The 15,641-nt window shown below is 40.5% G+C and overlaps 1 protein-coding gene across 19 annotated transcripts in view; it reads left to right on the top strand.

The window, feature by feature from the left end:
- Positions 1-15,641, top strand: part of Arfip1 (ADP-ribosylation factor interacting protein 1) — an 82,603-nt gene that overhangs the window by 55,452 nt on the left and 11,510 nt on the right. For 18 of the 19 annotated variants that reach the window (XM_006232545.5, XM_006232539.5, XM_039103009.2 and 15 more), the window contains 3 exons: positions 898-1,119; positions 4,699-4,856; positions 9,987-10,161. In XM_006232545.5, coding sequence (XP_006232607.1) covers positions 898-1,119; positions 4,699-4,856; positions 9,987-10,161 — 555 coding nt within the window. Of the gene's footprint in view, positions 1-897; positions 1,120-4,698; positions 4,857-9,986; positions 10,162-15,641 lie in introns of those variants that run through there. The other variant, XM_039103013.2, reaches the window with a different exon arrangement.

The raw sequence follows: 15,641 nt of genomic DNA, 5'->3' as shown, positions 1-15,641 counted from the left end.
TAATAAACAATGTAGTTAAAAGTTATACCAAAGTTAAAAGTTTGTTGTTGTTGTTACTGTTGTCTTGAGTATTTTGTTTGCTCATTTGTATTGTTTTTTTGTTTTGTTTTGTTTTGTTTTTTAAGATAGGGTCACACGTATTCTACATTGGCCTTGAACTCCTGATCTGTCAGCTTTCCAGTGTGCAGCCACATCTGGGTTTTTATTACCTTCGTAGAATATTTTTATTTTAATGATGAAGAATACATTGATACCTTACACAATTATTCCTTAAACAATTAAATATTTTTATTTTCATAAAAATTATTACTAGCAAGTTTACTTTCTTATTCTCTGAAATTAGGTACATTTTTTAAAAAAGTATGTTTCTGGGACAAAATAGAATAACAGCTAACTACTGTGCTGACCTTGGGGAATGTCTAATCCCTCTTCCTCTTGTGGTCTTACTGTTTCTTTTCATTCTCCCTCCTACACAAGCAGAGATCACTTAGGTGAAAGTAGAAAGTGACCAGTAGGAGAGTTACGTCTTGGCGGTCTTTGTTTTCTCTCTGTTTAGGTCTTCATGCTGTTCTGCAAAACTGTCTGATATCCCTGTTGCTTTAAATACTTTACCCAAATGCAGTGGGCTTGAAATATGATTATGTGGATAATTCATTTGGCAGTATATAAACTTGCTAGATGTATGTCACAATTTCTTAGCTTAGTGATAGTTACTACTTAGACAGGCCTGTAAATGCATTTCCTCAGTCCTGGGAACAGGGATAGTAGTTCAGCTTGCTAACTCGCTCACTCTAGGTATAAAACTAATTGTGTAGTGCACAGTGTAATATTTTGGTTTGCTGTAATTTTTTATTGTTCTTTTTTCTTCTTAAATAAAGTGCATCTTTCTGCTTTTAGTGTACTCGGCAAATTATATCTGAGAAACTAGGCCGTGGCTCAAGAACCGTGGACCTTGAACTTGAAGCTCAGATTGACATATTAAGAGATAATAAGAAAAAATATGAAAACATTCTGAAACTGGCTCAGACCTTGTCGACGCAGCTTTTCCAGATGGTACATACCCAAAAGCAACTTGGAGATGCATTTGCTGACCTGAGTTTGAAGTCTCTAGAACTCCACGTAAGCTTATTGAGAACACCTCTTAGGGATTGTGGGTGTGAGGGTACTAATAGAAGTATTCTGAGTGGTAATTTTTTTCCATTTATGATTGCTAAACTCTTAGTAAAATTGGCAATGTTGTGTTTGTTTGGGTGCTGGACATTGAACCAAGTGACCATTGGTGTTATTCCACTGGCCTATATCCTCAAACCCCAAAGTAATGGGATTTTGAGGCATTTTTTAAAAAAAGGTTTTAATAAGATTTATTTTATATGAGTACACTGTAGCTGTCTTCAGACACACCAGAAGAGGGCATCACTGTGAGCCACCCTGTGGTTGCTGGGAATCGAGTTCAGAACTTCTGGAAGAGCAGTCAGGGTGCTTTTAAATGCTTGAGCCTGGGGATATTCTTCTCAAGATACTACATTATACAATCTTTTGGTCTTTTTCTTTGGTTGTTGTTGGGGTTTTTGGGTTTTGGTTTGTTTGTTTGTTTGAGACAGGGTTTCTCTGTGTAGCCCTGGCTGTCCTGGAACTCGCCTTGTACAGCAGGCGCCTCTGCTTGCCTCTTATCGCCTGCCTCTGCCTCCTGAGCGCTGGTTGTACGGCACGTGACACCCCCACCCAGCTTACATCATATACAATCTTTAAGGAGATCCAGATGACCCTGAATGTAGTGATCCATTTCTACCCAGAATAGATGTCAGCTAGAGGGTCTAGGAGAAAGTTCTTGGTGAGAGAGAAGGGAAAGATCATAACTATTTATGATTCTTTGATGGGATACAGAGTAAGTAGGCACTTACGCTGCAAACCTCTGCCAGTCTTGAAATAAGCTGAACAAATAGTCACTTGTTTGAGTGGACTTGGGGTATGTGCTTACTAAAGTTATGAAGTAAATTAGATTTAGGTCTGGGCTACAGCTCAGATAGCGTATATAGTCCGCATTTCTAAGACAGAGTATAGAATAAAGGTCTTTTTTTTCTCCTAGCATTTATTTATTTAAGTGTGGAACAGAACATTTTTCTTGTTTTCAGACAAAGTCTCTAGCTGAGGCTGGGCCTTAACTCCCTACACAACTCAGGATGACTTTGAACTTCTGATCCTCCTGCCTCTGCTTTCTGAATGCTGGGATTTGTATGTGTGCTCAGTTGTTATGTACTGAACTCAGAGATCAAACCCAAGGTGGACGAATGCTAGGCAGTCACTCTACCAGCAGAGCTGCTTCCCAAGCCCTGTGGAGACTTCCTTGAGAACTTCTTTTACTATCTCACGACTCTTGATGTCTGGCTGTTTGTCTCGCCTGCAACAAAAGATAACCCTTCACCCCATAGATGTCTAACCTGAGGAAGTAGATCATTTAAAGCAGAAAATTATTTTTTTCCTAGAAACTTGGATAAGAAATTTGGTACAGACATTGATACAGCACAATAATAAAAAAAAAATACAGAAACTCATGATCTCTTAGATTTACGGAATTTGCATGGCTGGCTTTATTTCAAGGGTCTCTATCTCTGTTGCATAGGTCTCTGGGCTTTTCCCCCTTTTGATGAAATTATAATTTAACTAGATTGTTTCTGTCTTTCCCTTTCCTCCTTCAGATTGTCCCATATACCCTTTCTTGATCATCTGGGTGTGTGTGTGTGTGTGTGTGTGTGTGTGTGTGTGTGTGTGTATTCTTAAATACATAATACAACCTGCTTTGTCTGTATAATGTTCCTTGAATATATGTTTTTGGGATAGGCCACTTGGTTTTGGGTAGACAGTTTCACTGCTTTTCCCTGGGGAATAGTATTTCTCCCTCTCTTGTTATCCCCTAGTGTGTGTAGGATTGAGGCCCTGTGTGCATGCCCCCTCCCCTTCATCCTCATCCTCATTCCTGTCCCCATCCCTCAGCATTTCATCCACCCCACACCTCTCCCCGTCCACATCCTTGTTAGCATGCTTGTTGGTGGTGTTCTCTGCTCTATTGCACAGCAGGTAAGAAGGGCTCCTTAGTTTTTGTTAGGATTATGCTTATATAAGTCTAGGGTTTTTTGTTTCTGTTTTTTGTTTGTTTGTTTTGTTTTTTTTTTTTTTTTGAGACCAGGTTTCTCTGTGTAACTCTGGCTGTCTTAGAACTAGCTCTGTAGTCCAGGCTGGCTTCAAACTTGCAGAGATCTGCCTGTCTCTGCCTATCAAAAGCTGAGATCAAAGGTGTGTGTCATCACGCCCAGTTATAAATCTAATTTTTATAGTTTTCTTCCTCTTTTTTTTTTAATTTTTGGCTTTTACCTCTTAATGTCAGAGAAAATAAGTACAATTATAATATTTTAAAATTTTTGAGAAGTTAAAGAAAATGTTCTATCCCATATATTTTAAATGCAGTAACATTTATTTATACTTCATATGACTTACCTTGTAGAAAATGTCAGAAACACCCTGCCGTTCTACCTATAGTTATAAAGATGCTATGGTGATGATAGAATGAGTGACTGCCTCCCCACTGATTGGCAGTCTGTTTTGAGACAAAGTCTTGCCCTATAGCGTCAGTGTGCTTGACTTTGGAGCACCTGTATTGTGCCATCTCTGAGTGTTAGGATTGCAGGTATGCGCTATTCTTCTTACACGTTTCTACACTTGGAGTCGTCTACACAGTTCAGAAGACTGAGTCGGAGCAAAGCACATGAACCTCTCTTAAATGAAAAATGTTTTTAGCATAGTGTAATTTTACTCTCCTGATACTTACTGAATTATTACATCATTTATCATCTGGAAATGTAATTATAAGCATAGCACTGCATTAAATTTTCATCTACTAGTTAACTTTGTTACTCCTTTTTTTTATAGCCAAAATTGAAGTGTTTTATGACAGACTGGAGAATTCACGTTGGACGATACATCTTACAGTAAAATAGGATGACTTTATTTGGTCAGATGTGCGTCTGACTAATCTGCTCTGACTGGGAAGCTTGCACTGCTGGCCATGAAGAGTTTGTTCTTGCCACATATGAAGGAGTTGTCTGAAATGTTGGCTGAGCTGAGACATGGTTTATTAGAATGAGCTAAGGCTGGTGTTGAGTGAACCTCTCAGCTCTCTGCCCAGATAGACCTGATCTTGCAAGGCACCTGGACCACATAAGTTTACAAAGAAATGTGTCTTGTCAATATTTATACGTTGAAGAAATTCAATCAAAACACAAAAAAGAATGCAATCTATTTTATGTCTGAAAGTTTTAGCCAATTGTTACCTAATTTGGGCCTGAAAGTTCTAACTTCTCTGATTAATAAGCTGCTGTATTTTCCCACACAGCTGTGCTTACAGTGTAATAGAAACAAAATGTGGAAACAAAAATAATCTGTATAGTACAAAGTAATTTAGCTTTTAAAATTATTTAGATTTAGCTGTGTGTCTGGGCTAATGATAATTTTGGTTTACTAAACTTTTAGTAATTATGTAGCTAGCTATGATTTATATTCTTACATTTTTAAAGATTAGCAGAAAAAGTAAAAACTTCAGTTGCTAGATTTCTAACCCAAACATTTTCCCATTGATAATATGTTTACAATTTCAAAGTCATGCCCAGTGATTAGTGGCCAGTTAAGATGTCGTCTTTGTTTTAGGAAGAATTTGGCTATAATGCAGATACACAGAAGCTGCTGGCTAAAAATGGAGAGACTCTTCTTGGGGCCATTAATTTTTTCATTGCTAGCGTGAACACCTTGGTGAATAAAACAATTGAAGACACACTAATGACAGTAAAACAGTACGAGAACGCCAGGTGGGTACGACTTCATGCTGTCTGCTTCACAGGTGACTTGTATTTACTTAAGGTGTTTGGTTCCTAACAAGAGAAGCTTACTGTCCAATAGGAGAAGATAAATAATGTATTAGAAAAAAATAATGTATTAGATTAGGATCTGAGGTCGGGGATGCTTTTGCATGAGCCCCCTGTTTGGGCCAGTACTGAGACCGTGTAGAGGTGGAAAGAGAGAACCACATCCACAGAGCAAATGCTCTCTTTTCCAAAAAAAACCAAATGTCAAGTTGGAGGTTAGTTCCCAGAAAGAACAAAATGGGAGAGCAAGGTTTTGAAGAAGGCAAGAGCCAAAGTCAAGTAAAGCCTCAGGAGTTTTTCTCAGCATATGAATCCTGCACCCTAGGTGCTTGATGCTGCCACCTCTTCAGAAGTAATTTTCAAAAGGCCTGGAAAACTTCACCTTGGGAATGTCCGGTTGAGCCGTACTCATACCCCAGCCTTGCTTGCTGACAGATGGGGAATGGAGGAGTTCTCAGTTCTAGCTTCCTTTGTCCTACAAGTAGACAGTCTGGAATCTGACCTAATGAGAACCTGTAACTGTATTATTGGTGCATCCCACTGTGAGCAGTCACACTGCTTCCACATACCAGCTCTTGATTTTCATTTACCCAGGTTCAAACTGCCATTACATGTTTACACATTTGGCCTTATACATAAATATTTACCTTTATCTTGGTGGTTTATAATACAGATTTCCAAATGTACTATTTTATATGTATATCCCTCTCATGATTTTACTAAGTGAACAAAATGTATAGTAATAACTAATTTTAAATATCTAAAAATATTCTCTAAGAAGTCCACACCCATGATAACTTTTCAACTTTTGCTTCCATGTCCATTTTCCTGTGTCCTGACACTGTTGTTCATTGTCAGCCTCATTTTCTGGTAGTTCTCTGAGCACTTGGAACGCTGTCTTTCTGATACATTTCTGTAGTGTGGTTGAAGGTGATGTCAGGTCTTACCTTGTAGGAATAGAAGTCGACTTTTGACCTCTTACCCTAGCTAAATGGCAGTGCTTGTGAGAATTCCGAAAGCATCTGCCTCACCATTTTGTGGTTGAGTGCTTATTCTTAGGTCCATATTGTCTATGCTTTCTGTAGGTCAAAATCCAGATATGTGGACTACTTAATTTTTGATTTTTTTTGTTACAAGAAGTGCTTCTGTTCTGTGCTGTTTGTAATTTCCAGTTTAATATTAATGGTGGTATTGTTGCTGGCTTTCAAATAAAGGTCACGGTAACAGCTAAGACTATCTGTGGGAAGCGGGAGGTTGCTGGTTTGCAGATTATTTAGGCTAAAGACTTACTTTTTATTTGAATTATTTATTAACATGATAAAATCAGGTGGTGAGAAATAGAATTGGAAGCAGTCTTCCTAAAGATTTACTTCACTGACACGGAGAGTGTCAACAACATCTGCAGTAATTGGCCTGCCCGGCTGCTGAAATCCTCTCGTCAGCCGTGTTTTCATGCATTCATACGCACAGGAGTAAAAGCTTAATTTGTCTTACTTCTGTGTCAGTTTCTGCTAAATTTGTCTATCATAATCTATCTCTAATCATTTTAAGCTGTTTTTCAGTTTTTCTAGTTCTTAGGAGACTAGACGATTCAAAGATAAGAATTACTTGTCTGCCTCTTGTGTGCTGAGGCTATAGGCAGGTGCCACCGTGCACAGCTCAGTGTGGGAAGCACTTGTGTTTGATTTACAGAGGAGTAAAGTAAGTCTACAGAGATTGAATGGCTTGCTTACCTGTAGCTTCAAATGCCCATTTGGCTTCCTATCTTTTAATCTAAAATTTGGGCTGCAAGTGTAGTACAGAGACAGTGTCTTGCCTAGCACAACAAAACAATAATGTAATTTTTAAAACCATAAAATTTTCATGTCTCATAATTGAAAAACCGTTTTTAAATGAGAACCTCGAAGGATAATGGAGTATCAGGTCTCAGGGTATATACAGTATATTGGCTTATTTGGAACTTTTGGATAGTTACTTAAAGGAAACCTTCAGGCAACCTCATTTGTGTGCTTGACAATGATATCATCCCAGAACCATCTTTTTTTGTTCAAATTACGCTAGCATATTCTTTAAGTTTAGCTTGGGGCTTGATTTCTGCTTATCAGTTCTCTGAGGACTTGGTTAGTAGTAATACTTGGACATTGGCTTCTTGCAGGATAGTCTTTGAAGAAGAGGCTAAGCTTCAAAGTTTTAAGTAGCAGTTTCTTTTTTGTTTGACAAATTTACTGACTTTTAGGGCAAGGGTCATCCATTTGACCAGCATTAGAAGAGGTAATTAAGGCAAATGCTGGGTGGTCTGTTAACCCTCATACGCATTGTGTACAAGTCCTTCCTGGCCTGCTCGTAACAGCCCATTCAGTGTTTCTCCACAGCAGCACCAACAGGCGGTCATTTGTGACCTTTTCACATGTGGACACCTGCTTTCCATAGAGTAACAAGCCCAGGCTGGCAATCTTGAGGCTTGCCCTGGAAGACTGAGTGCCCATCCCTGGGTGGCACTGAGTGCTCTTGGAGAAGTGTTGCTGGGAAGTTCTGCTTTTGCCATCTACAAAATGAGCATCAAGGCTAAAGAATGCAAGGTCAATATTATAACTGCATATATCTCGGCCAGCACCGCTGTTTAAAATGCCACGTAGCTTCGTAGGGCGCGTGGGGCATCCCACCAGCTTTAGTTTGCTTCCACTCTCTTGTTTGTAGCTTGCTTTTAGCTCTTCCTTTTTTTAATACTAAGCATTCTAAAGGTTTTGATTATTGCCCAATATCATATAATAATATGGGTATGAAGTTTTGTTGTAATTATTGTTCCCATTCATAGATGAAAAGGTAGAAACAAAAAAAATGCAATGCTAACTGAAGACAGGAAAGCAAGTAAAAGATAGTTTGGCCTGAAAACCCATGGACTTAACTAACTTGTTAGCAAGTTTAAATTGTCCTGCCCCGTTGTCTGTCTGAGTCCTTATCGCCTCTGTTCAGGTTCTGACACGTCTTATCCCCTCAGTCTTGAGGCTGACCCATCTTCTTAGTCTACTCCAGTCCATCTCCCTTCCGTTCCATTAGAGGCTCAGCTCTCTATCCTAAACAAATGAAGTCAGGACAAAGCACAGCTCTTCACTGGCTTTTTCCTGCTTGCTCCTGCTGGCTTACCTCTGAACTGTTTTTCAGGGACCATGGGGCTGTCTACAGCCCTGACTGAAGTGCCTTCCATTACTGGCATTAATTTTGGGTTGTAATACACTGACTTAATTCTCAACTGTCTATGTCAGTACTGACACTTTTCTCTTTGGGGGTTATCCTACCAATTTTATTGCCTAGTACTCTTTTACTGTCCTTCACACTTTAGTTGTGTCCTATTTTTGTTCTCCTCAGAAATACTTTCTTAAATGTCCAGTCATGCCCACTGTCTGTAATGGTGATGTGCATTGTGCCATTTTGTTACAATCGGCTACTCACTCGCATCTTGAGGATGAGCTCTGCTCACTTGAAACACAGAAGGTGCCGACGTGATTACTGCTGGATGGATCAACATTTAGTGAACGAATGAGTGGTCTTCATCGGCCCGGAAAGATCTAGTTTGTTAAATTTAGTGCAGGTTAAAAATAAGCAGGGCTTGGAGGCCAGGCACCAGGCACATGCCTTTAATCCCACTGTCCAGGAGGCAGAACAAACAGGCATCTGACTTTGGGGCCAGCCTGGTTTTTAGAATGAATTTAGAACAGCCAGAGCTACACAGGGAAAACTTGTCTGGAGAAAAGTAAAACATAAAAGTAATAAAACTTGGGAAGCAGAAGCTGGCCGATCTCTGAATTCAAGGCCAGCCTGGGCCTCATAGTGAGTTTGAAGACATCCAGGGTTATGTAGTGAGACGGTCTCAAAAACCCACAAATTAAATGGCAGACAAAGTACGGTCGAATGTGAGGGACTAACATATTCCTTTTCAAGTTAGGTATACAATATAGTTTATCACTTAGCATATTCTTCATTCTTGGAGTGGAAGATAGAGGAAATCTTCCCTCCAAGAATCTCCCTCTTGATGTCTGAATAAAGACCATTAGCTGTAGCACATAGACTTTTTTTTTACTGAATTAGGGGGCACTTGCTTTCTACAGTCGAGTACAGAATGCTAGAGCAGCTGAGAAGGTCTGCTTACCATGGCAGCACTGTTACTCCACAGGGCTATGGCAGAGGTGCCATGTAGCTGCTGAGAGGTCGCAGAGTGAGTTTGGTGGAGGAGCTGTTGTAGAATCATTAAGGCAGAGCACCTCACAGAACCAGGTACAGTGTCTACAGGAGGTGTCATTTTCACAGTCTAAATGCTACTGTGACCACAATCCATCTAGCATTGTACTGTCATATGTGCCTGTCAAACACTGAACTGTGACCAGTGTCTGTTGGAATATGATGATTGTAAAAAGTACACCGGGGCTTTCCAAGACTCAGTGTAAAGTAGCCCCAGATATAACGTAGCTTGTTAGCAATTGTCTGCATTCATGACAGGTTGCAGCAGTAGTGTCTGAAGTGACAGTATTATTTACACACAGTGATGAGAACATTTAAAAAGCATAGGTGCGTTGGTAATTCTCAGTGACTTAGCAGTTTTGCTAGGCATTCTAAGTCCGCTGGCCTTACCAACTTTGTCTCATTAGTAATCAGTTCACATTAAGGATTGGTAACTACTTTGAACTTGGTTTGACATCTGTTGAGGTTGACTTTTTTTATTTAAGTATTTGCTAAATGTTGAAAATTTTGTCCAGTAATATTTAAGTTTGGGAAATAGTGGATGATCTTAAGAAGCAGCTTCTCCCTGTTCACTCATGCATGTGTGCATGCACATATTTTACAGTGCTGGAGAACAAAGCCCTAGAGTTGCACACATCTAAAGCACTCTAGCGCTGAGGTCCCCCCAGCCCTTTAAGTGTCTTGATAGCTCTTTATGTTTAGGGAAATAATGATTTAAAGCATCAAATGTAGACTGTGTGTGGGGTTTGAGTATTAATGTGAGACTCTTGTTTCTAGTCCATCTCTTGACTGCCCCAATGTTTGCTGCTGTGAGATTATTTATTCTCTTCTTTTCAGAATTGAATATGATGCATATCGCACTGATTTGGAAGAACTGAACCTTGGACCTCGTGATGCAAACACTCTGCCAAAAATTGAGCAGTCACAGCATCTGTTCCAAATACACAAGGAAAAATATGACAAAATGCGCAGTGATGTTTCTGTCAAATTGAAATTTCTTGAGGAAAATAAGGTAAATTTATTCTTTGTTTTCTGATAGCTGTTCATGGATTTTAAAATAGTTAAATTCGCAGAAATGATTTGTTTCTAATAACTTTTTCATGACAATTGCATGAAGGAATTTGGTTCATAACTAATTTGAGTTTAGATAACATAATTTCTGTTACAAGAGTCATCAACCATACTGAGTCATGCTCTCATATATAACAACTGGGTGGGTAAAAAAGTCTTGTGTTCAACTTTGATCTTTAGGTTGATGATGGAAAGCAAGGACTTCAGTTAAAAAATGGGGCTGTTATCAAGTTTAGTGGCCCATGCCTATAATCTCTGCATTAGGAAGCAGGCTGGTCCTGGTTTTATTGTGTGCTTTTGTTGGTTGGTGCTGGGGATTGGATCCCAGCCCTGGGCATGCTGGGTAGGTGAGTGGTCTACTGCTGAGCTGTGTTCTCGGCCCTTGAGTTTTCCTTTGTGTGAAGGGTCGGTTCCTGAGTTTGACACTTCTTCTTAGTTTTCTGTGGACGATTGTAGTTGTAAATGAGAGAACCAATAACAATCATGGTACAACTAGGTGTTCTCTGTCCTGTGACTGGATCTTTCGTGCAAACAGTTCCTCTTCCTATGCTGTCTGCATCCTCTGAAACCCAACAGGCCTTCAACCATGCTTGCTTCCAGGCAGCCTTGGATAACTGGCATGCAGTTAGTCAGTCAGTTGTCACTGTAGCCTATTCTTGGGACAGCCCATTATGACGTGAAAAGGTTGGTCTGACTCACAGTTGCAGGGGTCTCAGTAATAGGGTGTATCCTCACAGGAGCATGTGTCAGGCAAAACTGCTCTCCCGTGGCACCCAGGGCAGCCCTGTTTCCTCACTAGGCCCGGTGGCTTTGGTGTTTCTTCCTGTGTCTGTGGAAGGTTTGGTTTTTATTCTGCTTTGCTGTTTGGTGACTGTAGCTGTCGCTGTCCTGGAACTTGCTGTGTAGACCAGGCTGGCCTCAGATTCACAGAGATCCGAGTGCCTCTGCGTACATCACCACACCCAGCCGTAGTTTTTATTTTTAAGACAATATTTAGTAGATAAAAAAGAGCTGGCCTTGTGTTCATGTTTAGCTCTGCTCTTGAGTTTTTAGCTAAGCAGGGGTGTGCCCTGTGCCACACTTCAAGATTCTACCATCTCCCAGAGGGCCATAGGCTGGCAGCCAAGCCTTTAACACATGGTCCTTTGGGGACAGATTTAAACTGTAGCAATTATTTTTATTTACTTCTAGAAAACTAATATTTATACGCTCCCTCATGACATCAAAGAGCTATATTAAATTATTACCTTCTTGTTTTCTTTAAGCCCGTAGCTACCATAACATTTGCAGAAATAACATTTCTTTGGGTTCTACCATCTTTAGAAATGTTATTCCATTTCTAAAGAGAGTGTGAATGAAAATACTCACCTGGAAGCAATACACTGATAGAGATGGTCCAACATGATTGAAGTAGCACAGCCTTTTAAAGCACTCATTAGTTAAGGTCCACAAGACTATGTTCATTTCAGTCTCAGATCTATTAATCAGTTACGTTTTTTAGTATTTTGATGGATGTTATTATATCAATATTTACATATTTGTTGACATTATCACTGATACATCTCTTAGAAGAGCCACACTCCACAGTAATATGCATGTTGATAACTTGTAGCCAGCCAAGTCATTTCTAAATTGTTTTTATTACTGTAATTTTTTTTTACAGTCAGTTGTTGTTCCCCTCCCAGCCATCCCTCCCACAGTTCCTCATCCCATCTCCCCCTCCTTACCTCCATCTCCAAAACGATGGGCCCATCACCCTCTTCTCCCACCAGGCCTCCCTTCTCCCTGGGGCTTCAAGTCTCTCGAGGGTTAGGCACATCTTCTGTCACTGAGGCTAGACCAGGCATCCTCTGCTGTATATGTGTCAGGGGCTCATATCAGCTAGTGTATGCTGCCTGGTTGGTGGGTCAGTGTCTGAGAGATCTCGGGTCCGGGTTGGTTGAGGCTACTGGTCTTCCTATGGGGTCACTCTCCTCCTTGGCTTCTTCCAGCCTTCCCCTAATTCAACACAGGGACCCTGACTTCAGTCCATTGATTGGGTGTAAGTATCAGCCTCTCTCTCAGTCAGCTACTTGTTGGGTCTCTCAGAGGACAGCCATGCTAGGCTCCTGTCTGTAAGGACACCATAACATCAGTAATAGTGTCAAGTTTTGGAGTCTATCCTTGAGGTGGACCCCAAGTTGGGCCTGTCACTGGACCTCCTTTCCCTCAGTCTCTTCACCATTTTTATCCCTGTAGTTCTTTTAGACAGGGACAATTCTGGGTTAGAGTTTTTGACTGTGGAATGGCAACTCCATCCCTCCACTTGATGCCCTGTCTTTCTAGTGGAGGTAACTCCTCCCCTGTTGCCTTGGGTGTTACTTTTAAATTTTAAATGCCAGTCAGATGGATCTTATTAACGCATTTTTTTTTGTAAGCACTGAAAACATTATCATGTAGGGAGTAACAGTAAGTTCGTCGCAAATAGACTAGACGTGGTGGTGTGTGCCTTAATCCCGGCACTGAGGAAGCAGAAGCAGGAGCACCTGAGAGTTCGAGACCAGTATAGTCTAGGGAGCAAGTGCCAGCCAATATTGTGTAGAGACCATGTCTCAAGTATTAATTAATTTAAAAAACAAAGTAGATATTTACCATCTTTAAGACATCTTATCACCAAGTGGACTGCTGAATGGCTTGAGCCCAGCTGTCACGTGTCACAGAGGGGCATTTCTGTGGTGGCATAACAGGGATGGGATAAGGGTGCAGGTGGATCTTCTCTTTAAGTAAGGATGGGATATTGAAGGGAGACGATAGGAAGTTGGCTGTTGTATGTTCAGAGTTTGGCTTCGATAACAAAGGTCTGGGCATTACTGGAGATTAATATCAGTCTGTATTTCCTTTTTATTATAAAATATAATAGAAAATTATCCCTGTTCTCATGGATTTTGTGTTCTGAGAATATTGTCTTAGTGTTTCGAAGCTGCTAGAACAAAGTACCATATATACATATCATAAATATAAAATATGTTTCTCGTGTCTCTAGAGAGTTGGAGATCTGAGGTAAAGGCAGTCTGGTGTCTGGTGAGAACCTTCCTCTGGCTCATAGATGGCCTCTTTCTTGCTGTACCTTTACCCAGCAGGAAGAGGAAGGGGTCTAAGGCCTCTTTTAGAAGGACATTAATTTATTAATGAAGACTTGGGACGAAACACCACCTCTGTCCTCCCCTGGGTTGAGGATTTTGAAATGAATTTGAGGGGGCACAGTATTCAAGCCATAGCGGGATGGTTACTGTCAGCTAGATTTCAGAGTGGTCTTTTATCCTTTTTACTTAATGGTTTAAAATTATGAGATATTGTCAAACTGTTACTTATAAGCATTATCTATAATTTAAGACTTTGCTCCAGGAGGTGGCGGTGCATGCCTTTTATCCCAGCACTTGGGAAGCAGAGGCAGGCGGATTTCTGTGAGTTCAAGACCAGTCTGGTCTATAAAGAGAATTATGGGATAGCCAGAGCTATGCAGAGAAAGCTTGTCTCAAAAAAACAACAACAAAGCAAAACAAAAAGGACTTGGATCTATGAGAGAACTTTGCAGCACTGTTTGATTTAACAACGTTTACCCTTTTTATTTTTAATTAACAAGAACAAAAGGAACATACAGTTTGCCTCAACAGCTTTCAGTTCAATTTGGTTCTTCTAGTAAAATATTTCTGAATTAATTGCTCAGTGTTACACAGATGTAAACAATCTATTTAGGAATTGGATTTTAACAAAACACAATGCAGCGCTTGTTTGTTTGTTTGTTCAGTGTGTGCTGACTTTAAGAACAGCGTCCTGAGTGTAGTTGTGTACAGTGTGATGGTTGAAGGGCCTGGTTTTGTAGTTTTCTGTGGGGCTGGGGTGGTTTGTCCTGGTTCTCTGGTTTGTAGCTTTCCGTGGTGACACTTCTCAGGGGCAAGCACCTGCAGCTGAGTTACACCCCACCAACTACTCCTAAAATGAGAGGCCAAATAGTGAGTGGCTAAATAGTCCATAAAATCAGGGCAGAAAGTCCCGTATGGAATGTTCAGTCTGTGGCAGTGCTGTTAGGTCTTAGTGTTAGTACTTTTGTGGCTCCTTTTTAAAATTTTAACAGAAAGTGAGGCTGGCCATAAGATAGACTCTTTGCTCTGTTTTAAAAGTCAAGGTGTTTGCAGTATGTTCTTAGGATAGCCTTGCTGTGCTTTGGCAAAACAGTATTATGAGTGGCAGCAGAGAAAGTCACTAAGCCTCTAGCTGAGGAGCTTGCCCTTGGGACCAGCACTCTGATAAAGCTGGTCCTTAATTATTACACCACAGAAAATAATTTCAGGGCCAGAGCTTTGCACAGAGTGCTTACCTAGCGTAAATTCAGTCCCTAGCACTGGAGGAGAAAAGATTCACAAAAGATTGCAGTCCCAGCATTTGAGGCTTGAGAGGTATGAGGACCCATCACTACATTGAGGTCAGTCTACACCACGTACCCAGAGACTAGTCTGAGCTCCAGTGAGACCATATCTCAGACAAACAAAATGAAATTCAGGGCTGAAGGGAGCCACGATATCAAGTGTGATTGTCAAAGGTAAAAGAAGCAAACACCTTGGATTTTACCAGGCCTGGGATGGCAGGGAAACTTAAGAGGTAAGACTACTTGTGTGTGGGATTGTCAGGAAAGAGGGGCACATCTTGAGTGTCCTAACAATTTTATTGTCTTTGAAGTTACATTGCTCAAAGAATATAATCTATATGTAGGTTAGAAGATTACGCAAAGGTTAAAAATTAAGTAAAAATTTAAAGTGGTCTGCTTATCATAAAGAATTGTCCTCTCATAAATGAAATTGTGAGGTAAGTCTGTGGTGCATTGCTCAGGGTCGGATGCTTAAGATCAGATGACACAGGCTCTGGCCCGTAGGAGCACAGTATGCATTCCCTTTCATGTTGTGAGAGATCTCCTAGACTTGGTTACACAAACCAGATGAGAGAAGGGTGTCTTTCTCTTCCCAAGTCCCTTCATTTCCCTCGTTTTTCTCTTGCTGCAAGTGTGCACTGTTGTACACTTCTGTATGTGTGCCTCCCCTAATACTGAGGTCATATTTGAACTTGTTATTCTCCCTCAGTAAGAATGTATGTTTCTGCCTTCCCTCCCCATCCATGACATAATTACTTGCCTTTAACTTACACAATCATGTTAATCTCGGATGTGGCCTTCATTGTTTGTTCATAGCAGTGAAGACCGAGTTAACTAGGTTCTTGGAATGTTTCACCTCTCATCATTTCTTCTTTTAGACCTTTAAATAATGTTGTTTGAGGTTCATGACCTAAAGCAGCTTGTTTATCCGCCATTTGTTCTTTCAAGTCTCAAAGCAAAATATAGGCCACTTTAGTAAAAAGAATGAAAACCAACATTTCTGGTGACTGCATAGT

The sequence above is a fragment of the Rattus norvegicus genome, chromosome 2 (assembly GCF_036323735.1).
Source record: "Rattus norvegicus strain BN/NHsdMcwi chromosome 2, GRCr8, whole genome shotgun sequence".
NCBI classification, from domain to species: Eukaryota; Metazoa; Chordata; class Mammalia; order Rodentia; family Muridae; genus Rattus; species Rattus norvegicus.
Note: the sequence above shows the minus strand (reverse complement) of the source record. Positions and strands in the feature narration are given on the sequence as shown.